Below are 24,942 nucleotides of genomic sequence, written 5' to 3'. Positions count from 1 at the left end.
CAGCAGTATTGTAAAATAGTTACAGTTGACGGTCAGAAGCCTTCTTTGTGCAGTAAAATCCAACAGGGTAAATAAATTAAGTCTGCCCTTGAATTCAAACTTACTTGCTAGGCTTACAGAGCACTTTCACTCTTCTGCCAATATACATGCTTGCTGTGAGCTCCGGGGGTTACATGGTCTGATGCCACTTCTTTTTCTTCCTCCTGCTTTAAGGGAGCTTTGCTTTCAAGCTGCATCACACCCATACACCGCACACACGTATAAATAACCATAACCACATAAAACCTGCCAGACAACCCACTCCAACACTGAAGTGAAAAAAACGTTTTATTTCCATTTTTCCTCTTCCCTGACGAGCTGCCCCTTCCCGGCGCAGCCCCGAGTCCCCCTTTCAAACCCCGGACGAGGCAAGCGGAGGCGGCCCGAGGCCTCCCTCGCCCCCTCTCCCCCGAAGCCGGGCGGCGGCAGGGCAGGGCAGGGCAGGGCAGGGCAGCGCAGGGCAGGGCAGCGCAGGGCACAGAGGAGGGGCGTCGCCACCCACCGGCCGCCATCTCCGGCCCCGCTCCCCGCGCCCCGTCCCTCACAGGGGCTGCGCCCCGAAGCCAAAATGGCGGCGCCCCCATCCCGCGGCCGCCCTACGCCCGCCGCCTTCAGCGGCGCCCTTCCGTCCCGCCCCCCGTACCGCTTCTAAACCAATCAGCACCCGAAGCTTTACCCCCCCTCCAATCGATCTCCAGGAACCTCTAAAATGTCAGCGCGGGCAGCCAATGGCCGAGGGGAAGAGCCCGCCTCCTCCCGCTCCCGGTTGCTGGGGCAGCGGCTGTCAATAGCCCCCGAGCGGCCCCTTTAAGCGTAGCGTGGCAACGGCGCCGCGTCCGCAGGTACCGGCGGCGGGGCCGGGCCCGGGCCCGGGCCTGGGGCCGCGGGTGGGCGGTGGGGCCGGGGACAGGGACCGGGGACCAGGGACTGGGGGCCGGGTAGGGTGTCCGGGGCCGGGTAGGGTGTCCGGGGCCGCTCTCCTCGGCGGCCGGGTGCGCGGTTCTCCCCGGGAGCGGGGCCGCCATGATCTGGTCTTGGTGCGTTGGGCTTCTAAAAGCATGTGTGGAGCTCCTGGTTGTGTTGGTGGGCTTGTCCTGTTCTGTGGTTGTTTTCTATCTATTTATTTATTTACCTATTTATCTATTTATTTATGTATTTATTTTTGGTTTTGTGTAACAGACTAACAATTAACCTATATTTTTTCCCTCCCCCCCCCCCCCCCAAATTATTAAATGTAGTATGGCAAAACAGGTACCTCGGTGGATTTTCCTCAAGCAAGTTAAACTTCTTTTCTAATCAATCCAGGCTACTTGGTAACGGCTGAAAAGTCAATGAGCCAAAGCATTTCGTAGTTAGACAGTCCTCAGGCTAACTGAAGTAAAGCTCGAATATCCCAGTGATTCATCCGCTCTAAAGACAAACTGTGTTTTTTTATTTTAATAAAATTACATCATAAACCGGTGGAAAACTGAATCTTGCAAGACCCGACAGACTATGGTTTCCTGTTTTGTAGGTAAAAAATGTGATAATATTACCAATTTACAAAACTGAAAACCATTTGGAGATTTAGGAAATGGTTTTAGAGGTTCCTCAAGGGAGCTTTTATTGGTTCACCTTTCTCAATTTGTTTTCAGTCCCTTGATTTTTCAAAATACTTCCAGAACGCATCAGAAATTGCTGTTCTTTGCTATCTGTCAAAATGATGCTTAATAAAATATTCTCAAAAGTGGGTAATATCCAGCGCAGAAGTGGATAACTCTAATTCTCCAGTTTTTACATTTTACTTTACAAAATACAATTTGTCTATTTTAAATACTGTTATGAAAAGCAGTCTTCCAAAAGATTATTGCCTTTTCAGTGAGTACTTCTGGGACTATAAAATGACTGATCAGCTTTAAGTTAGTAAGTGAAAACGAGTGTTCTTGTTTTATGTATATAATTAGACATCTTGATAATTGAATTGTAGACACTTACATTTTTGCCTGAATGCAGTCCCACTTGTTTTCATTCACATATGCTTTTTTTCTCCAGAAAAAATCTGTGCATGAAGATTCCTTTCCGTCTTTCAGTATCCTACAGGCAGACAAAAGTAAGGTATATCTTGGCTACATCCACACCGTTGGAGTTATTTGCCCCACACAGAAATCACTGCTGCCACACGGGTTAGCCCCACTTAGTTTAACACCTTTAGATGTGGTGCCTCTGCTGCTGGTGTGCCCACCCCAGGAGTCCGGGGCTCCTCTGGATGCCACATGTGCCCCAGTGGCCCAGAGACAGACCAGACTGCTTGAATACCACCAGGTTGTTTTATTCAGCACATTGCTCTCAGCAAAGAGGGGAACACAGATGCAGAGCCAGGAATTGATTGTTAATCTAATTAAAATCTTAATGGTTTAATCAAAGACTTAGTACTAGTCCAGATAATAAATACAGTTCAAGTTATGCACAGTTACAGTGATGCAGTCACAGCCTCCAGTACCAAGCGTGTTTTCTGATGTTAACTTCAGCCACATCTTGGACCTGAATGGATCTGACTGGCAGGGGGGAGTCTTTACAGCAAGTCACCTCTTCCCATGCCTCCCAGGCTTTGGGATGGTGGCTGCTAACGGTTTCTTCTTCCTCACCTTGGGTCCATGTGGGATCATTTTTTATGCTTGTTAACGCACTGTACACATTGCTCTTTCTTCGCTGACTCACGGCTCCATCCGACTTTACTACATGTGGTGGGTGTGTTCTTTGTTCTGTGTGTTACCTGTAAAACTGGTTTTGCCTTTTTCCCAAGATCGCATCCTTCTGATGAGCAGTTACTGACCTCTGGTGAGCTATTACAGCGTGGGGCCCCAGTGTCATCCCGCATTTGTGCTTTCAGGCCCCTGCAATCCTCTCATGGCTGTGCTCCTCTCTGCTCCATTTTTCAAGGGAAATAGATAGTTCACTCCCAGAGCGAGCTACTTGTTGCTATCTGTTAGTTATACATGTAACTATAGGTGCTTGAGCATACGGTTGTACAAAGCTAAGCAAAAAGCAAAAACAAATTAGATATGCTACCTGGCTGTTAGCTAATTTTGCTGCAACTAAATAAACTGTAGCAAAGCTCCAGGCATCCAAAATGAGTCCAGACAAAGTCTGACAAGTTGCGTGGCCCATTTTTGTTAGCTGAAAATACAACCTGTGGCTTCTTACAAGCAATGACATCGCCTATATATAGCTTTTGTGGCTATAGCCTACAAACACAATTACAGTTTTCAATGTTTTTTCATTCCAGATGACTGAAATAATGTGAGGTTTGTTACAGCCCTCCAGAGTATTATCTTTATATTTTCAGAAAGATAAAAGATAGAATTAGTTTTTATATTAGCTTATATTTTAATGTTAGTTTAAATTTTATTTGATATCTTCTGCATTCCCTGAGATTCTATCTTGTGGAGTCAGAACCGATGCAGCTTTACCTGTGCACCATGTAGAGAGCAGATTGTTCCCAAAACTGCATCTGTGTTTCAGCTTGGGAGCAAGGAGCAAGGTAGCAGAAATTCTGTGCAGATGATTGTGAGACCAGTTAGGCATGAGTATTGATCTGCTCGAGGGTAGGAGGGCTCTGCAGAGGGATCTGGATAGGCAGGACTGATGGGACAAGGCCAGCTGTATGAGGTTGAACAAGGCCAAGTGATGGGTCCTGCACTTGGGGCACAACAGCTCCATGCAAAGCTAGGGGAAAAGTGGCTGGAGAGCTGCCCAGTGGAAAGGGGCCCTTGGGGGGGCTGGTCAATAGCTGGCTGACTGTGAGCCAGCAGTGTGCTCAAGTGGCTAAGATGGCCAACAGCATCCTGGTTTGTGTCAGGAACAGTGTGGCCAGCAGGACTAGGGAGGTGATCGTCCCCCTGTACTCAGTTCTGGTGAGGCCGCACCTTGAGTGCTGTGTTCAGTTTTGGGCCCCTCACTACAAGAAGGACATGGAGGCGCTGGCACGTGTCCAGAGAAGGGCTACGAAGCTGGTGAGTCCTGTGAGGAGCGGCTGAGGGAACTGGGGTTGTTTAGTCTGCAGAAGAGGAGCTCAGGGGAGACCTTATTGCTCTCTACAGCTACCTGAAAGGAAGGTGTGGGGAGCTGGGGGTCAGCCTCTTCTCACAGGTAACTAGTGATAGCACTAGAGGGAATGGCCTCAAGTTGTGCCAGGGGAGGTTCAGGTTGGAAATGAGGAGAAATTTCTTCAGTGAAGGGGTTGTGTGGCACTGTAACAGGCTGCCCAGGGAAGTGGTTGAGTCACTATCCTTGGAGGTCTTCAAAAAACATGAAGATATGGTGCTTAGTGACATGGTTTAGTGGTGGACTTGCCAGTACTAGGTTAGTGGTTGGACTTGATGATCTTAGAGGTCTTTTCCAACCTGAATGATTCTATGATTCGATGACTTAGGAGTAGAGCTGTTTGGGAGGATGGTTGCACCTTGATAAATTCTAATATTCTTACTTGATCTTAGTCTTGCCCTCATTAATGCATGTGAGGGTCTTTATTGTATTTGGAGACAAACAAGATAATACGTTTATGGTTAGGTGTATACTTTCGAAATATAGCTCCATTAATTCAGAAGGAAAAAGAATACTCATTGTTGATCATTTGAATGTTCACAATCGCTGAACTCTCCGGCATGTGTTTAGCAATCTCTAGGACAAGTGATCTCAAGCGTAGCTTGTCTTCTTTCTCAGCTTTGTGGTGTAATTTCAGTTCTCATCTTTGATGTAAGTTTTAGGTATCTAATTTATTTGGACTTCATTGAAAATATTTAGGTACTTAACATGATTTTGGAGAGGTACTCCCCAAGTAAAGAAAAACACTCTCTTCCAAATAATTCAGTAACATTTTCCTAGGAGCTTCTTTGTTCAGAAATCTATGGGGATATTTATTCGTCTAATTCCTGCTGTATAGATTATGAGGGCAAATCCATCCTAGTCACTGGAGACAGAGTTGTGTGTGCTAACCATGAACTGGGCCAGAAAGCTTGAATTTGTAATGAAAACTTTCTTGGCAGCTGACATTTCTGTTCTGCTTGGCTATGCAATTCTGCATGTATAGGCAGTGGAACAGAAGGCTAAAAAAGCATGCTAAGTTTATTTTATTGGGAAAGCAAAGTGACCTAGTATAGTGAAATATCTACATCTTGTTTACAGGTATGTCATATGCCCTGTAGTGTAGAAGAGTTTTGATTGAAAGCAGCTCAGTTTTTGTGTGTATGTAGTTTACTTAACCATTTAGAAATGGGTTAGGAGTTCATGTCATTCAGCAGGCAGAACTGACGGGCTCTGGTGTGAGTCCTTTTTATTCACCCATTAGAGGCTTCATGTCTCGAAGTTGGAAAGAAGGGACATGACACATGACACATGACACAAATATGCACTCCTTCCACCTCTTGAGGGCATGAAGCACTAGATACAAGAGTACTTCCCAAGGCAAAGACCACACTAACACAGGTAGGGTCTCAGTAGTGGTTAGGGTTGGAACATGCTCCAGGCAAATGGGATAACTGATTTTTCAAGCACATTATTTAGCATCATTGGACTGTCAGAAATTGAGATATGGAAAACTTAGTCAAATTCTACAAATACTGTCTCAATTCTAGTCATAGGAATAAATCGTTAATTTATTGGGTAAAAAGTTTTTCAGTATGTTTAAATTAATTTCCTGAGTAGCTTCAGACTTTTACTTGTCTTCTGTCTTGTTTTCCAAATTCTTCTTCTCCTCTCTCTAACCTGGCAGTAATTCCTTGTTCTAGATTTCGCTGTGGTACTTTTCTCATTCCTCTTCTGATGATGAAGTGCCTCAAACTACTGAGTATAGTACTAGCTCCGTTCCTAGAGTGGTGTCTGTCCCATTTAATATAAGTAATAAAGCTAATGTAGCAAGGCATGTGGCATAAAGTTATAGGAATTCTGAATAATTTTACAGTTCTTCTACCTTTCTTAAGAGCAAAATCACTCTCACTTTTCTCTCTCTCTCAGTTGTTACAGAAAAATGCATTCTGAATGCATTCTGAATGGTAACTACTGCTTGCTGAACTGAACTACAAAGATCTCATGCTTTGGAGATGAAGATGATAAATACAAAGAAATAATCCAGCTGCTGCCATTGTAATTACTAAAAGGTCTTTTGTGTCAAAATGAACAGTCTTTGAGAAAAATCTGGAGAGCAGCTAATTTAAAAAAAAAAATGGGAGAAAGAGTAAGAAGCCCAGATTCTGAACAAGACAGAAAATCAGATGGGGATAGAAATAGTGACTCCTATTATTCGGATGAAAATAATGTATCTCACTCATCTGGCCAGTCACCCACACTAAGCTATCCGTCTACAAGCCAAGAAAAGAGAGATCACAAAACACAAACTTCAGACAGTCTTGTGCACTACCAAGGTAGGTAGATAGCAGAAATTGTTCCTTTGTAACTGCTTCAAAGAGTTAATTATGTTTGAAAGTTGAAATAAAAGTGGGAAATTAAGCGTTGTAAGAATCTAGAAATAAGGTTCATGTGAATTATACTACAGATGGCAAGTAGACTGTGACTGTTCTGTGAAAAATGAAACTAAGCTGTTCCTGCAAAAGGAAGATTTTAATGGTTTTCAGAATTACTCGTATTTTTTTAACAAGCAAGCACAGCTCCTAAACTAGCCTTTTGTTGAATCGTGCTGATGTTCTCTTTCAGTCTTTGACAAAAAGACTCAAGGCAAGCCTGTACTATGCAGTCTGTAAGAGACAATTGTTATAATGTCTCTGACAATATACCCTAAAGATCTCCCTGTTGGGGAAGTCTACTTGACTAAGCTTTACACTGCTATAATTGTGTACTTTCAAAACAAGCCAGAAAACAAGTGGCAATATGGCAAGAGAGAGAAGACGTGTTTGGTGAATATTAGGTACATATGGAGTGGAAATTCAAAAGAAAGGGTTTTTTATAGGCCTTCCTTGAGAATAAAATATTTCCAATTTGAGATTGGATAGCTCCACTGAGCTCCCTCACACACACACCTCACATACATAAGCTGCTTTGTTGGTTGTAGGCAAAGTGAACATCCCTACAAAAAGGGAGAGAATGGTTCTACAGGTCCTGGTCTGGGATGCCTCTCTGCCATGTTTTGACAGCTCGTTCTAAATAGTTGTGCACATCTTCTGATGAAACAAGAACATCTTGTCTTTCTCAAGCAAATGCTGTTTCTTTTATAAGTGCTTGATACTGTAGGAACCATGTGGCTAACGGTATGATCTAGTGTGCCAAAAGATCTGACCTGAGGTTGCCCAGGGAAAATATCCTTGGTCCTGGTGCAACTGGTGTTTTGCTGAACATCTCTTTGTTCACAAGTGGCATCTCCTCCATAGCAGTCATGGATTAGGTGTCTGGGACACAAAAACCTCAGTTCCATTGTGCTACTTCATTTGGAGGGGGCAAAGAAATGACTAGTTCTTTGATGTTGCTAAAGCCAAGTATAATTATTACGTGGAGGCATGGTGAAAGCAGTGCTTTTCTGGGAAGACACTATTCCCCAATTTAACTATATGGTCAAAAGTGCAAACTTGGTAATGGAATTTTCTGTTCTGCCCTAAATGTGGGAGAAATTCTTGAAGGGGTTGGAAGTCTAGGCTGTGAGGTTCATGGGAATTTACGTAATTGGTGATAGGAGTGACATCACTCCTGCACTACCTGTGTTAGTTAATCTTCTCACACCTGAGTGTTATAAAAGTGTTCTTCATGTGGAGGGAAAAAAGGTTTTTTCCCTGTTTGTCCAAGCTGTGGAAAAAGTGAGCATAGAACAGAAAATGAATGAGTATATGTGCAAAACGTTCAGAGGAAACTGTAAGATAATATTTTAAAGCTGTTATTTTTGCTGTCAAATACTCTCTGTAGATTAGAAGAAGTACGGTGAGCACCAAAGAGAAGGAAGAATTTGCAGTTGCTCACATCCAGTGTATGGGTTACTGCATTATTGCTGAATACAAGCTTTCAAACCTGTATGATATATAAACTGGTGCTCAGCTTATTTATTCCAAACACTGGTGTCCCTTAATGAATATATACTCGCTGTATATTCAGTTGTTTTAAGATATATTTTAGTGTATTATGTCCTTTATTCACTGAGTGTAGCTTGAGAGGCAAATAAGATAGAAACCTAATGTTTAGCTTTCATCTGTGGGGATGATAATAAAATAGTATCAAATAGAAATGTATGAGTGCTGTGCACTAGTAATCAAATAAGGATACTTTGTGGAAAATAACGTGATACGGAAATAAATTATTCAAGGGACAACTGAATTTTCATGGATTTATAATTTTTCTTTGGAGGCTTTTTGCACTGAGCCTTTAAAATTTCTGTTTTGTCTGTAAGCATGGCAGCTGGATTTGAAAACACTGTTTCATTTGTCTGAGAGAATGACATCTTGCATAATACATAACTAGCTAACACTCAGCTAATTGTTGCTGTTGTAAAAGCATTTGATAATATAGTATGCATAAGAGTACAGTATTTCTATCTTTAATAAACATCATCAAATATTAATGAAACGTCTGTTATTTCTGATACAATTTGCAGATGATTACAATGCTTCTATATTGATGGCTGAAAATATTACCTCTTGCAGGACATAAATCTCCATTTTTTCCATTTTTGCAAACATAAATCTCCATTTTTTATCTATGAAAAGAAGCATAAGCCTCTCACATATATGCTTTCTTTTTTCTGGTTTGAAAGCTGCAGTCTCTGCTAAGTATTGTAAAATTGTTTCAGGCACAGCTTTATTCCAAAAAGGATGTCTGAATCGACAAATTGCATTGTCTTACAATAAATATGCTTTTTATTTTTCCTCTCTTAGCCACAAAGAAATTGGGTTCCAAATATGCACCAAGCAAAAGAGGGACACGGTGGGGTTTCCGTTCTCAGAGCCTCACTAGGGATTCTCCTGCGAAGGATATAGATCTCGTTACAAAAAGAGTTCTTTCTGCTAGGCTGCTGAAAATCAATGAGCTCCGAAATGAACTGACTGAACTCCACATCAAACTAGATGAGCTGCAGAAGGAAAACAGGGCGCTGAAGAGGCTTCAGCACAGGCAGGAGAAGGCCTTGAATAAGTTCGAAGATACAGAAAACGAAATCTCTCAGCTCCTTGCTCGACACAACAATGAGATTAGAATACTGAGGGAGCGCCTACGAAAATCTCAAGAGAGAGAACGTGCCACTGAGAGAAGGCTGAAAGATTCAGAAGACGAACTGTACAGAACAAAAACTGTCTTGCAGAAACTGAAAAAGCTGTCTGCAGATAAGCACCTTGCCGAAAGAGATGACCTGGCAAAGAAACTAGCCTATGCAGAGAGCAGACTTGAGGACAGTGAAAAAAGAATTAAGGTGAGATGACCTTTTTTTTCTTTTGTAAGAAATTTTGGTTCAGGTATTTCTTACCAGAAAGAGCTTCATGTTGTTTTTATTTTTTCCACTGTGCTAGAGCAAATAGAAAATTATTCTTTTTTACATGTAAATAACATCAAGTAAATTATTTCCAAGGTAATTATATAGTTATATACCCAGTAGTCAAGCATTGAAATTGCTATTTACAAATTAAGTGTTACTTGTCAGTGCATACACAGTGAGCTTGTGCTTTTAAGTGCTTTTATAGCTAGTAATAATGTTTCAGAAATGCATGCAGCTATAATGTAACTTTACGCAGTCTAATTTATTCTCCTGAAAGTGAAGCATTTAGTAAAAATTTACTGGGTTTTCAGGGAATCATGTACTAAAATTCTTCTTTAAAAAAAAAAATAATCTTAAATCTTGTGAACTACATTCATATAGTGTTTGATTGTCCCCTATTCTGCACATCTGAGAGCTGAGCTGGAGGAAAGTACAGCAATCTTTTTCATACCAAAATGAGCTTTAGTACACTTTGTAGGTATCCATTTTAAGAATCTTGTGCAATATACTTTAATATTATTCAGCAAAAATATTTACAAATATGTCTTAAAATCTCATCTTATTTAAAAATAATTGTGTTTGCAGTTTTAAACTGCTGGAAGTTGTATGCAATACTATTTTGACATTATATTGGTCATTAAAATGATGTTAAAGTTTGGTGACTATATTAGTACTTAAAGCTAAATTACATCACAGAGATAATAGATACTCGAAATCCAAAGGATTTTGGTGGGAACTAAGCTCCCATGAAATAAACCCAAAAATATCAAGATAGAAAATGCTGCTACTCAAATCACCTCACCCTGTAGCGTCACCATCTGGCACCTGTAGTTTTATGATCAGGTATTTCAGCATTTGTGGTAGTGGATAATGTTAAAATGAACCATGCCCTAGAAGTACAATTTTTTTCGTCTATTTTTTTCCTTCTCTCATCATCACAGGCTCACTTAAAACAGGTGAGAGTATCTAAATGCAACAACAGTCACAAATCTATTTTTCGTAGAAAAAGGTTAAAATTATTTCTTGTCTTCTTCCTTCTAATCCTGTACTTTTAGGGAGGTGTCCTGTTTTGAAACCATCAGGTCAAGATTATCTTAGCGTTTCAGAGGTGCAGTCTTTGCCTGTGCCAAGAGCCTTGGAGAATTGATTAGCGTATCCCATGATGTCCTCAAATTGCCCCTCTGTATTCCAGAAAGATGAGCTGCAGCAGCTCTGCAGGTGCTCTGTTTGCCCCCTCAAAACTAGGGCTAGGGTTTATGCGTGTTTAGTGTTACAGTAATGGTGTAGCTGATCTCTGAATCCAAGATGCTGGTTTTCTGTAATATTTTTAAGTACCTCGACCATAAAAAGAAAAAAAAAAAAGAAGAAAAAAAGTATCTCTGCTGATAAAAAAAATATTATTTTGTTGTTTTTATTAAAGGATCTGGAAAAAAATCTTGAATTAAGTGGTAGCAGTTTTCAACGAGAGTTACAGTCAAAGAAAAAAAAGGTGCATGAAGCTCAAGAAGAAAACAGAGTTCTCCAAGAAGAGCTTCAACAACTTAGTCAGAAGCTGAAGGTAAAGTGTGAAGCAATGCAAGCTGGTATCCGTGTTGTGGCATTTTATCTCTGGAAGTATCTGTAATTGAGTTTGAATAGTTTACCAGTGATTGCACTTTCAGACATGTACTTGATTATATCACATGTGAGCTCTTTTCCTGCTTCAAATGAGAAAGTTCTGTGCTCTGACCCCACAGCCTGTTTATGAGCAGGAATGTCTCCATGTTAATTATTGTTAACACTAGTTCAGAAAAGCAAGATCAAGCACGTAGCCAAGAATTGCCATTAAACCACAAGATCAATTGGAAAACTAGGTATTGAAGACTTGATTTTTAAAATCAGATCTGCGGGCATATGCAGCAATTTATGTTAGTAATGTACTTGCATTACAGTAGGTTTGTGTAAAGATTAATTGGATGTACTTGTGACACCCACATGTGTACCCTGTGACAAGTAATACTGCTATCATTGAAATGTTTAACACGTTACAATACTGAAAATTTATTTGTGTGATCCATAAATACATCACAAGTCTTATTCAAGGTTATGGAAGTACTGGCATTTAGCTGTATTTTTGCTGCAGGGTTGCAACATTTTTTCAGAGTATTTTGCTAATGATTTGGCGGGAGGGGAGGAGCTCTATCTGCTTTTTTTTACAGCATAAGAAAGTTAAGAATTTGGTTGTTCTCCTCAAAACATTGAACAAGAACTAGTGATGCCCTTACTTTATAATTACAACAAGTATTTTCAATTTAATTTACAGCTTTGGTAATGACTAGTGAATGAAACATTAGTAACTCATTCTGCTACATCTCTTTGACTCACAGGAAAAAGAAAGAGAACTTGAAGCAAAAAATATATATGCTAATCGTATGTTGAAGCTATCACCAAGAAAGGACATGGATATTCTACAAAGAAAGAAAGGTAACATGTAAAGCAACAAAGGCAAAAAGATTAGTACCGTCGCTTTTAAGTTAGACTCTGCTAGGTTATCTCATGCATGCCATTCAGTGTTTGACCCCACTGCTGCTTGTCCAGGAAGGCTTACTTTTTTTGCACTGTTTTTAACACAGCAGTCATTACAAAGAAGGGCACAGTATGATGTTTTTGTAACTGCAGCAGAACTAGATCCTAGAACTTCATCAAAGTGTTCTTAATTAATTTTCATATTAGAAGTTCCTGGGTGAAGGAGGAGAGGGAGATTGTTTAGTGAATTTTCTAGATTTCATAGATAATGTCTATGTGACAATAAATTACAGAGGCTTTAAAAAAATAAAACCTCACTGATATATTTTGTGGATGTTTTTTATTTATTTTTTCATCAATTCATATTTATTTTCTGTCAGATCAGCTGCAGTACTTTTTTCGTCAGAGTGCATATGTCGCAGAACATAATCTTCTAAAAGCATCAATGCAGTCATTTCTTCTGGTGTGACAAGGCAGCCTGAAGCCTTATGTTACCAGCATAAATATGTGTTTATATATCTGTCTGTACGTGTACTCAGACAATCTTCAATGGATCAGTAGAATCTACTCGTCAGAAGAAGCAGGAATTTCTGGGACTGTTTTAAATATTTATTGTGAGCATTTCAGTTTATCTGTTGCTCATTTTAGGATAGGTATTGTACTATCACTCCATTTTAGGTTCAAGCTTTGATAATGTCATTTAACAGAGGTAGGTTTGTGTTTTAAAGATACAAGTTAAAATTAACTTAATGAATTTGTTTCTCTAAATGTACCCTCTGAGACAAGATGATGATTGGGATATTGTATGGAAAATTAAAAAATATATATATTCAGTATACTATAATGATTTTATAAATAGCCTTTTTTTTCCTATTTTCCATTGGTTTCAATGTAAGTTTTTACATGCAATTTTTTTAGTTAGCATTTACAGATACTGAAAACAGTTACGTGAAACTTATCAACACTTTCCATTTCCATGGTTGCAGATACTTAAAAATGAGGGATAGATGTATAGTGTGATATTTTCAAGTGAAAATGTGACTTGATTTGTTTGTATTTTCTACAGCCAACAACCAAAATATTAAAAAAGGAGCACAGCTCACAAAAGGAGTACAGACCAGTGGATACTTCTCACCAGTAGAATTTCCTCCAGAATCAGAACTTGTTTGTGGTGACACAATAAATAAGAAAGAAGGGATTCTTCCCAGAATAGTGAGTTCCATAAAAAAAACTCAAGACTTTCTCCAAATAATTCACCTATCAGACTGCATATTTAATGCACAACTTGTATGTTAGAAAAAAATATATATTTAAATATACAGGAAATATAATTTAGAAAACATTCTGATCTTTAAGAGAAGTGTTGCCTTTCCAGAAATACCATGTGCCATTTTTGTGACAGTTCACCATGTTCAATGTCTTACTGATAACCATTAGTTCAGTCTGTTTCTTTTTTTCTACCACTGCCATTTCTTTGAAATTTTTAGGACTTTTTTTTTTTTAAATTTATTTCTAATGCTAATTTGAGCAATCTGTTGTAATGGCGCTGGCTGCCTTCGTCTCTCTTTTTGTTTTGATCTTAGTTATGGTTTCTTTTACTTTCCAAATTTATTTCACAATCCATAAATCTAATGCTTCCTCTTATTGTCAGAGTAATGGCATTTCTTCAGTTGTGTCTCCAGCTTTGTGAATGTGGTTGCGTTTTTTGATGTTACTTTTTTCTGTTTCCTTTTTTTATTATAAAATAGCACCATTAGAAGCATTTCTGATACTTCTGTGACCTCAGACTAAAATCAAAGAGATTTATAAGGTAGAATTAGACTGATTTTAGTACAAATTTTATGATTTTTCCTTATGTAAGTCTAGGGCTATTTGTAAGGAATTATGCTCTGATGATTGTCTTGACTGGCTTCCTGATAGGACTGAAGTTTTTTCATGGCTGAAAGCTTGGTTTGTATGTTGTCTCTTCCAGAATCCTTTCTGTAAATATGGATTTAGTTTAATATATGCATTCTTCCAGCACTTCAGTGTGTAAGTTATGTAACGGCACAGTTGGTGTAAGTGGAGCTGGTGGAATGTAAATTAAATTTGGGTAGTCTGTGCCTTCATCAGTTTTCTAAGTCAAGCATTTTAAATATTTGTTTGCCATCTCTTTGTAAAATTTATTTTTATAAAATCATAATGATAGTCGTGTATATGAAGGGAAAATACTTGAAATTGTTTGGACAGCAAGTTCTATTTTCTTTGTTCATTAGGTAGTAACTGTTTCAATTATTTTAGAGCAAAAGAAACTTCTATATACAGTAAAATACACTTTTTAGGGAAATAAGCACAAGCTACAAAGTCAGTATCCACATGTTGGATCAGGCTGGCTTTCACTTTACTTCATTGCCACTGATTTTCTGTTAGTGATTTTTATGCTGACATTAATATATTTTCTGCAGCTTCTTTCCCTTTAAATGTATATTTACTTACTAGCTGATTTTTCACCCACGAATGAGCCTTTCTCTTTCTCTGTTTACTTGATACTCCATGACATTAATTCCCACTGTGAAACTGTCTGAATCTGCAACCCACTCACTTCAGTAAAAAGATCAGATTGTGGTAACTAATTGCTTGCTTGTTAAAACAAAAAGGGGATGGGGTCTGGCTTCTATTAAAGTCCTGGAAAAGGCAATTACTGACCTCTAAAGAGAACCACCCTTAACACAGGGACAATTTTGGTTTGTGACATAGGAGCTGCAGTCTTCCTGACATGTAATAAGGAATAGAATTGATTATCTGTTCATTTTGTTTCAGATACATAAAACTATGTTAAAGATGATGAGATTTTAGGACCAAAATCCCTAGGTTGTCAGAGTTGCTTAGGTTTAGATGACTTGCTCATTTTTGTGTTTAGCAGTGAGAATATAATTTCAGATTGAAATAGAAGTTCATATCATATTTTTCTTGTTGTTGTTCATTGCTTTGATTATTTTACCCTATTAGTTTGTTTTGTATCAATTTATTTCAGGAAAAAGAGCCTCAAGACCTTGAATGGAAAGAACAAGGAGACCTCCTAAGACAAGACCAAGACAGGGAAAGGGAAGAGAAACTGAAACGTGCTCAGGAAATACAGTCTTTAGAGGAGAGATTTCAGAAACTACATGACGGTAAGAAAATGGGCAGCTGAAAGCTGGAAAATGCAATGTAGAATACTAATCAAGTTGGCTGCTAGTTTTTTCTTTGTGTGTGTGTGTGTGTGAGAGAGAGAGGGAGAGAGAGAGGGAGAGAGAGAGAGAGAGAGAGAGAGAGAGGGAGAGAGAGGGAGAGAATGAGAGAGGAGTGAAATGATTTTGCAGAGATCACTACCGTGGAAAATTATTTTCAGTTATATTATGCAAAGAGAATCAGAAAGAAATAAAGAATATAGAAGAATATAGAGTAATTTGTGTCCTGTATGCAGATGTGATTAAGTATGCAGCAGCAAAAACTGCTGTCCACTAAGAAATATTAAAATCTGAGAGATTTGGCTTTACAAAACAAGGATGGCATAGAGATAAATCAGCATTTACCCACTGACTTGCTAGATGTTATTAAGGTAGGCAGTAGATTTTTACTATTGTAGAACAAATCTGCTTTCCTTAATTTGACCTGTTTTTTCAGCACAGATCTGCTTCACTTGTATCATTTGAAGTTGTAGTTTCTCTTTTCCGTTGTGGTTATCTGAATCATTTGGTGTGGCTATTTGAGAAATGTTAATTTCTCTTGTTACATTTCAATATTGCTTTTTTATTCATTTGGTTTTCAAAGCATGCTAGCGACTTACATGAATAAATCTCTTAATATTTTGAGGTATTTTAGATGGACTGCGTGCTGTCATGTTAAAATATTCTTTCAGTGATTATAGTTAAATAATGGAAGCAGTTACTGTAGATTACAAGGAAGAATTCTAAAAAGGTATAGCTGCTTTCAGAAGTAAATTCTGTGTAAAATCCCCTACCTCCATTAACATTAGTGCATGATTTATAAAAGCAAAGAATTTGCTCCGTTATGTCTGTAAGAAAGATGATTCTGACCATGCTTCCCATCTTAATGTATAAGCTGGTAGTTTCCCCATCTTATGTACAGAAAGATAGCTACTGTACTTGGTATAATGATATGCTACTAAAAAAAAGATATATAAATTGATCCGTTGCAGTTATTTCTGTAAGTTTGATCAGTACAGTAGATACAGTACAGTAGATAACGTGGAACTTTGTGAGAACAAAAATCAGCAGTTTGAATGAAGAGTTCAAAGGGAAATGTCAATGTGTTGAATGAGGCAAGTAGTCATTCAACTTTTGACCTAACGTGTCTATGGCATCTTGACAGAAAAATATTTTGAAGACAGAAATACTAGAAGCTTCCTTTTTCTTTTATTTGCACTTGTTAGTAGCTAATTATTGTTTTGCACTTTTCACATCCCTTCATAACTATGCAAATTGACATTTGGTATTAGCACAGGCATTATCATTGAGTTCATGTGGTGACACACAAGGCACTTGTGTGAAGCTGTCTATATGCAGCAGAAGTAGTATGTTTTAAATCATTCACAACTTGAAGCAAATAATGACTTGCTATGACTATGTTGCCTGATAGCTTCACAGCAATAGTTCCCTTTATGGGGAAAAAAAAAAAAGCATATGTCCCAGTGTCAGTGATGCTGACAAAGAAAAATAAAGTACTGTGCAAGTCAGAACTATTAAAATCAGTGATGCTATATGCTATATTCATTTTCATTCAAACACAGGAAATAAGGCAATTGGCAGAAATGAGATTCCTCTGAAGTTCTAAAACATGACTAATGTCCTAATCCCTTTATAAAAATGACAACATGCCTTTATATCTTAGCAGAGAACCTAGTATGAATTTAATTGTAATTTTTGAAGAATTTATTTTTACAGTAGGAAAACCACACTATGCATAGAAGAGCATATTAAAAACTGAATGGCTTTCACTTAGATAATTTTCAAAATATTCTTATGAAGGCACTGTAAGACTAAATAATTCTAAATAATGTTTAAACATTTCCTGCAGAGTGGGAAGAATATGGTAAAATGAAAAAAGAAAGCAGCTTTTTATTGGATAAAGAAGATAAAATGAAGATGGAGACGGAAACACACAAACCTGAAATAGAGAGAGAAAGTACTGAAATGCTGGAAGAGCAACGAAAAAAAGAGTTTCTGCTTGCTAGAATGTATGAAATTGATAGAGAAACCCAAAATGTAACGAACATGAGACTTGCTTATCAGACACCACTCCTAAATACAACAAGAAGATCCGATTCCCTGGAAATAAAAGAGAAAAATGATCAATATGTTGAAATTCCAGGGAAGGTTAGTAATGGCTTTGCCCGAGGAGACAGCCAGGATGATGCCACAAAAGTACAAGGGCAGAAGCAGAAAAATCTAAGGACTGTAGATTTAAGTAAAGAGTTAACATTTGGCAGTTATGTACCTTCCTTTGGAAAAGGATCAGGGCGACCAAGTTGGCTTAATCAAAAAAGTGATTACTTAGATGAAAATATCAAGGAAAACGCAGATTTTACTAGCAAGAAAGAGAAGAAGTCCAATTTAATGGAACAGCTCTTTGGAAGTAGTGCCAGTACTGCCTTCCATTCTAAAAGTAAGGACATAACACATTTTGACGTAGACTGGGAGTCTAGTAATACTCTTCTTGTCGATAAAAACAGTAAAGTCAAAGTGAAAGAAGATAGTGATCTTTTCAATGAAGGAAGAAGCCTAAACAGACACCGTCTGCAACAAACTGCACTCAAGCCAGGAGTTAAAACCCTTGGTTCTTTAGAAGATGACATTGAAGAAGTAATCTTACAATGAATCTATTTTATATATTTCATACGTAAATACTGAAAAAATATTTTCACTGTGATATTTATTAGATACAGAATTAACACATTTGAGCTGGAGTGTAAATCCTTCTGAAGGAATCAGTTGCTCAAAAGGGTATTTGTATGAAGGAAAGATGCACTCTGATAGTACAGCCTCACCTATAGGCAGGAAAGTTCTTGTCAAAGGCTAAGATCCAAATACAGCGGTGACTGTTTTGTCAGGAAGGCAGTGAAGTTGTCCTGAGGGACTTTGCTGATAGCTGAGTTAGCTGCTGGCTGGCCGCTTCAGCCAGAGAAGATGCTCATGCCCCTTCTTGGGCTCCAGGCCTACGAAGCCTGTTGCCCCGGGGCACCACCACACTTGTGCGGCTGTGGCTCAGGGTCCCAGAGGCTCCTTAGCACCGTGCCGGTAGGGATGCTGTGGGAAAGGAAGGACTGGCATAGGCTTACAGCTGTCCTGGTCCTTCTGAACCAAAACTCCTATACACTGTGGGAGGAGCTAAAGTCCCCATAGCACATGTAGGGAAGTGGATGCGGAAGGCGGTGTGGGTTGCTCCTGTCATGGGAAAAGGCAAACCCACTTGTGGGGTTGTCTTCACCCAAGGACCATGGTACAGCTGGATATGTTTCCAGCCACCCAGTAGTTGCACAGCTAGCTCAGTCGGTAGAGCATGAGACTCTTAATCTCAGGATCATGGGCTTGAGCCCCACATTGGGTGCCAAAAAGGACTGTAATGGTTTTACTTGGGTGGGCAGCCATGTTCCACCTCAGCCGCTTTCTCACTCCCAAAATATGACACAAAGAGCTCAAGGTTTTGAGCTCCCTTTTCCCTTTAATTAAATAATCCTTATCTCAAACCTTGAGCTCTTTGATGTCATATTTTCTCCCCTTCCCTCTTTGAGGCTGTCAGACCTTCTGGTGTTAACTAGCCAAGTGGCTTCTGGTACATTTATGTCCCATTGTTTCCTCATCCCAGCACCCAATGCTCATAACATAGTCTTTAACAGTTCATTGTACCTCTCAACCTTCCCAGAGGCTTGTGGGTGACAAGGGATGTGATACACCCACTCAATGCCATGCCTCTTGGCCCAGGAGGTGACAAGGTTGTTTCAGAAGTGACTCCCCTCGTCAGACTCATGAAGGGATGAAAGACACGGACTCCTGATGGCTCTTGAACAGGAGATGTTTATCGCCCTTTTTCATATACTACACATACTACATATACTTTCTCCGTAGCCCCTTGCGCTGTCCACGCACCTGAATCTGTCATACAATTGGTTAGAGACCCTCAGACACACGCCTCAAGCCTGCCAGCAATTGGCCACTGCCCAAAGCTCATCTCTAACATTGTAGCCAATTTACTTTACCTCGACCTTGCTCAAGTTTTTGTTTCTACCGCTTGTTTCCTCATTATCTCTAATTCAGGGACATGTGAAACAGTGCAAAGCCACCTGCGAATTCCTTTCCCACAGACTCAATTCTCTCTGGTGTACCATGTCGCCACAGTACTTGCCTTTCCAGGCCCAAGATAGTGTTTCGGTTGGTGGCATGGTGTACTGGGTATGTTTCCAGCCACCCAGTAGGTGTCTGGCTAGCTCAGTTGGTAGAGTATGAGACTGTTGATTTCAGGGTCGTGGGTTTGAGCCCCACATTGGGTGCCAAAAAGGACTGTGGTGGTTTTACTCGGGTGGGCAGCCGAGTTCCACCTCAGACACTCTCTCAGTCCCCCTCCTTAAAGAGGAAGGGGGAGAAAATATGACATCAAGAGCTCAAGGTTTGAGATAAGGATGATTTAATTAAGGGGAAAAGGGAGAGGAAAAAGAAAAAAAAAAAAGGAAAGGCCATGCGGAAGCACAGAGAGAGAAATGCAGTTACTCTCTACTTGCTGTCGATGAGCGATGTTCGGCCATGTCCGGGGAAGCAGGGCCTCACCACGTGTACCCGTTGTTCGGGAGGACGGGAGGACAGACGCTTCCACAACGAGAGCCCTCGGACCGTTCCAGTGCCATCTGGATCAGTCCACGGCAAACGGTAGGGCTGTGTTTCCACCCCTGGGGCAGTCGATTCCAAGGGTACTGGATGCCCCCTCCAACTGTGGCCTGCATGCTGCTGCCAGAGGGATGGAGAAAAATGCATTAGCAATATCAATTGTGGCGTACCACTAGAGCCTTTGACTCTAGTTCGTATTGAAGTTCTAGCGTGTCTGGCACTGCAGCACTTCATTCAGGCTCTGAGAGTCCACCGTTAGCCTCCACTTGCCATTTGACTTTCGCACTGGCCATATAGGACTATTAAAGGGTGAGTGAGAGTGGTCCGATGTAGTCAATCTGCCAGGCCTCACTGTGTTGAAATCCAAGCCACCTCCCCCTCCTTCTTCACTGACCTTGGTGCCTGCAAGGCTTTTTCTCACTCCACTCTCTCTCCCAGCTGCTTTTTTGCAGCAGTTTTTTTTTCCCCGTCTTAAATCTGCTCTCACAGAGACGCAAACAATATCACTTATTGGCCCGGCTCTGGCCAGCAGCGGGGCCCTTATCTAACATGGGGCAGCTTCTGTATTCTTCTCACAGAAGCCACCCCTATGGCTCCCTGCTACCAAAATCTTGCCACGTAAACCCAGTACACCATCACTCTCTTTTGATTTTTGAGAATTACTTGACATACCATTATATATCAGTAAATTATACTTCTGACATTGGAGCATTATTATTTATTGCAGAATGAGTTGGCTAAGAAGACAGCAAGATTTTACGTGGCAGCACTGGCATTGGGGAAAGCTACTAGATGTGCATCTCTGGCTAGCCAGTGTGGGAAAGATTTTATTACCTGTAGGCTGTTCACAGTACGCTGCTTTTAGTTTGGAATACTTCTTTTAAGCTTCAGTTATTTTCTTTCTCAGACATCCAAAGAGCCTCTTAGCTGTGTCAGGAAAATGCATATGTAACATCAGTGTCATGAAATGGATAGAAGGGACTTAGCTAGCACAAAGCCACAGGTAGAAGAGAAACACTCTACCCTACAACCATGTTATCTCAGAACAACCTCAACAGAGACACAACTAACTCAGGAGAAGCTGCTCTCTTTTCTGCATAGGTTTTTTCTAGATGTTACTACCAAACTTATCCAACACTTCTCATATATTCAGGTTATATTTATTATATAATGCAATTTTTTGTAATTTCTGAATTTTCTATGTAAAACTCCAATCATTACTAAGTTGTGTTTTGTTTGACAAAATGGTTTTATTAAAAGAGTTAAGTAAAGCTTGTGCATTTAGATCATCTTTTACACAAAGTTCTGACTTTGTATATGATGGTTTTGTTACTGGAGATGGGGGGAGGGTTGGTAGCGACATTGCTAATCATGTAACTTGCTGCTTGGCGCATGTACGTAAATTGAAAATGTAGTCAATGAAGTATAAAGCAGAGGCATTCCAGAAAATAAGCTGAAGGTCATCATTCTTTGTTAGAGTGACAGATTTTTAAATGCCTCTCTGATGTGCTCCGTATGAGCCTGACTCAAAACATACTGAAATACAGAGGATTCTCATGATTTCAAGACTTTTTGAATCAAGATTTCTGTGAAAACAATAGCTTTTCTGAAAAGAAAGGCTGATGTTTACATCATGCAACTTTCTTTGCTCTCCCATTCAGAAAGAAAATTAGTCACAGATCCAGACCCACTGTGTGGGACCATTCTCACTGATTGTCCTGCAGTGAAAAGCAATCCACGTTCACCTGCTTGCTTACAGTCCAAACCTGCTTATGTTGATTATAATATTACAGAATTTAGCTCATTCATTTTACTTACAGAGGGTCAGAATATAAGTGAAATTCTGAGCAGAAGCAGAAAATTTAATTGTCTGTGTTACTTTTCCACAATGACTTGCTTTGGAGAATACAATGTTCCGAGAGGCAGGAGAAGTCTGCAGGTAAGCAGTGTAGGTGTATGTGAGTGGGTGGTTGTTTGTCTTAACTCTCTTGTCCTAATTGTGGATGAGTACTACCTTCCTAGACGAATGGGCTGTGTTCACGAAGATGTTGCTTGGGCTGTTTGTTTTTCTTTCCTGTGGCTGAGGATCATAAGACAGAAAACAACGATGTAGCCGTTGTGGTTATTAAGGATCATGTGGATCATATGGAGGGTTGATTTTCTTGTTGTTGTTTCATTGCATGACAACCCATTAACATCTGGCAAATTCTAATTATCGTGCTGAACTGATGTGCCCTGCTGTTTCAATTATAAATGTATAGTTTCTACACTGTTTTGTATTATCAGCTTCTTCTTAATTTCACAAATGTTCACATTGTGCTACCAGAATTTTCCTGAAGCAAATGTTGTGCTGCCTTGCACAAAAGGTATATCTGCTTTAGGAAGGTGAAAATAAATTTATCTGCTAGGAAGAGTACCTCAGGTATATTTTCAAATTTTCCCTGGCTGCTTTCTGTCTCTACAGGTTATTCTTTTTTCTTGTTATACTTTACAGTTTTAGAATTAATTGTATGAAATACAATTGCAGTTACAAGCATAAAGTAAGATCATAGAGCTTTGGAGATGGACTCTTGTACGGGCAGAGGCCAGAAGGCTGCATTTGTTGGTTCCTTCTAACATCTGCAAGCAGAGTTTCTGATGTTGAGGAGGAACAGGTAGTTTTCTACTGACTGGAAGCAACTTGTGCAAGGGTCTATGGACCTTACGATTGGCCTCATTGATCTGCAGTGGTCCCCTTTACCCCTGGTCTCAGCCACATACCCATGGAGTCTGCGTGTTGCTCTGGTGGTGTGAGTGTTTAAGAGCCCGTGACTGATGGCAGGAGACTCCCCCTTTTGGGATGAAAAGCCAGTCACAAATGTAAGCTGTTTTGATGATGAGTTGGGATGATTTGATGTTTCTGTCGTGCTGTGGACTGTGTTTGTTAGGTGTTCCGAATGTAGGACTGTCACACGTGGTGTGTTTTTCTTTCCTCTGAAACCACAAAAGATGATGGGAGAACTTCCTGCCTTCTAGCATGGAAAGATTACGAAAGTTGGATGAATTGTTTTAATGCGATACGCAGGGAGATGGTTCCTGTTGCAGGCAAACTGGTCTTGCACTTCTGGTCCCCAGGAGAGTGGTCATCAAACAAAATTCTCTGAGGAGCACCTGACAAAGATGGTCAGATGTCAGGACACACCTGACCGAGGAAACAGGAAATTTTAAGAGAAAAGATTTTTTTTCTCTTTGCAAAAGTAGAGATGAGAAGTTTTTTGGGGGGTGGATCATAGTAGATAATCGGTAATGCAAGAGAAGAGATGTAAGTTGGAGGAGGAGAACTTGGGATGTCCTTCACAACTCTGAAGTGAAGCCTGAAGAAGGCTACAGTAGTAAGAATAACGAACTGGGAAATGCTAGAAAGGATTTGACCGTTTTTCTCATAGCTGTGGAGTCGTTGCCCTAGCTAAGGAGTAAAAAAAGTGTTTTTTCAGAACCCTCATAAATGCTGTGCTTCTAATGATGCTTTGCTTGTTGCACTATATACCTAAGGAGGGGAACTGCAAATCTATAATGCTTCCAAAATGGGGATGCTTGGAGAGGATGTGCTTCGGCTACCTGGTAGCCTCAGGCTCATTGCTGGTCCTGAGGGCAGAAGGTCTAATGCAGCCAGCCCAGAGCCCATTAGCTTTGCCAGGGGGTACGAAAGAATATCTGGTCTGGCATGGTAGGAGTAGGAATTTGATTAGCAAACTGTCTTGAGGCAAGTGGCTACAAGAGCCCCAGCAGGGCTTTCCTGGATACTTGTGCACCAGGGAGTGCTCAGGGTGAGCCTTCCCGATTCAAGAAGATTCTAATAAACTCCGCATAGTGCTCTAAAGCCAAGACTAGAAAGAATCAAGCCGCCGATCGCAGGAAGGGACGTTTTGTTCCCAGAACTACACGGCTTCACTAAGTGTGAGCTGTTCTTCTTCTGACATGACAAATTTCAGCCTGAGAGATGCCCTGGGTGACCTAATCCACTATACCCTCATTTTAATGAGTGGTAATCACAAAACCTGGCAATCATTGTCCTGATTCTCTGAGGAACATAGTATTGCAGTGCCCACTGATTTCAAAGTAAGATTAATCTTCCAGGGCAGCACATTGTTGTTATCCTGACATAATGGCAGCCTGTATATAAGACCGGCAGGTTGGTACTTTGGAGATCCAGAGCTCTTCTCCTGACTGTGAGTTTTACGGTTTTTCTTCCCAGACATGCCTTTGCCAAAGAAAGATGGTAGAAGACTGCTGAGATGCCTACGAATCACAGAATCACTGAATCACTGAATGTTAGGGATTTGGAAGGGACCTTGAAAGATCATCTGGTCCAATCCCCCTGCCGGAGCAGGAACAGCTAGATCAGGTCACACAGGAACGCGTCCAGGCAGGTTTGGAATGTCTCTGGAGAAGGAAACTCCACAGCCCCCCTGGGCAGCCTGTTCCAGTGTTCTGTCACCATCACCATAAAGAAGTTTTGTCTCACGTTTAAGTGGAACCTCCTATGTTCCAGCATGCACCCAGTGCCCCCTGTCCTAGCGTTCGATGTCACTGACAAGAGCCTGGCTCCGTCCTCCTGACACTCTCCCTTTACATATTTATGAACATTAAGAAGGTCAGCCCTCAGTCTCCTCTTCTCTAACTAAAGAGACCCAGCTCCCTCAGCCTTTCCTCGAAAGGGAGACGCTCCACTCCCTTAATCATCCTCGTGGCTCTGTGCTGGACTCTCTCAAGCAGTTCCCTGTCCTTCTGGAACTGGGGGGCCCAGAACTGGATGCAATATTGCAGATGTGGTCTCACTAGGGCAGAGTAGGGGGGGAGGAGAACCTCTCTCGACCTACTAACCACAGCCCTGCTAATACACCCCAGGATGCCATTGGCCTTCTTGGCCACAAGGGCACAGTGCTGGCTCATGGTCAGCCGGCTCTCCACCAGGACAGCCAGGTCCCTTTCCCCTTTGCTGCTCTCCAGCAGGGCAGTCCCCAACTGATCCTGGTGTCTGGGGTTGTTCTTGCCCCGATGCACGGCTCTACGCTTGCCCTCGTTATATTTCCTTAAGTTTCTCCCCACCCGATTCTCCAA

At 40.6% G+C, this 24,942-nt stretch overlaps 1 protein-coding gene and 1 non-coding gene across 5 annotated transcripts; both read left to right on the top strand.

The window, feature by feature from the left end:
• The first annotated feature begins 752 nt into the window (after nucleotides 1-752).
• LCA5 (lebercilin LCA5) lies at nucleotides 753-21,131 on the top strand. Of its 4 annotated transcripts, none has more exons than XR_007708130.1 (9): nucleotides 753-881; nucleotides 6,031-6,437; nucleotides 8,886-9,415; nucleotides 10,899-11,036; nucleotides 11,845-11,941; nucleotides 13,050-13,195; nucleotides 14,997-15,135; nucleotides 17,042-18,664; nucleotides 19,628-21,105. XR_007708130.1 is itself a non-coding variant. In XM_050710040.1 (9 exons), the coding sequence occupies exons 3-9, from the start codon at nucleotides 6,239-6,241 to the stop codon at nucleotides 17,839-17,841; spliced, it is 2,049 nt and encodes a 682-aa protein (XP_050565997.1). In that variant the 5' UTR covers nucleotides 777-881; nucleotides 2,071-2,128; nucleotides 6,031-6,238; the 3' UTR covers nucleotides 17,842-21,105. The 4 variants fall into 4 exon arrangements, 3 of the variants coding, with proteins under 3 accessions (XP_035415345.1, XP_050565997.1, XP_050565998.1); XM_050710040.1 differs by adding an exon at nucleotides 2,071-2,128 and having other exon boundaries at nucleotides 777-881; nucleotides 17,042-21,105; XM_050710041.1 differs by adding an exon at nucleotides 2,071-2,133 and having other exon boundaries at nucleotides 812-881; nucleotides 17,042-21,105.
• TRNAN-GUU (transfer RNA asparagine (anticodon GUU)) lies at nucleotides 19,439-19,511 on the top strand. The gene has a single exon. It is a non-coding gene; the product is annotated as a tRNA-Asn (tRNA).
• Nucleotides 21,132-24,942: the final 3,811 nt, after the last annotated feature.

This window comes from Cygnus atratus, chromosome 3, assembly GCF_013377495.2.
Source record: "Cygnus atratus isolate AKBS03 ecotype Queensland, Australia chromosome 3, CAtr_DNAZoo_HiC_assembly, whole genome shotgun sequence".
NCBI classification, from domain to species: domain Eukaryota; kingdom Metazoa; phylum Chordata; class Aves; order Anseriformes; family Anatidae; genus Cygnus; species Cygnus atratus.
Note: the sequence above shows the minus strand (reverse complement) of the source record. Positions and strands in the feature narration are given on the sequence as shown.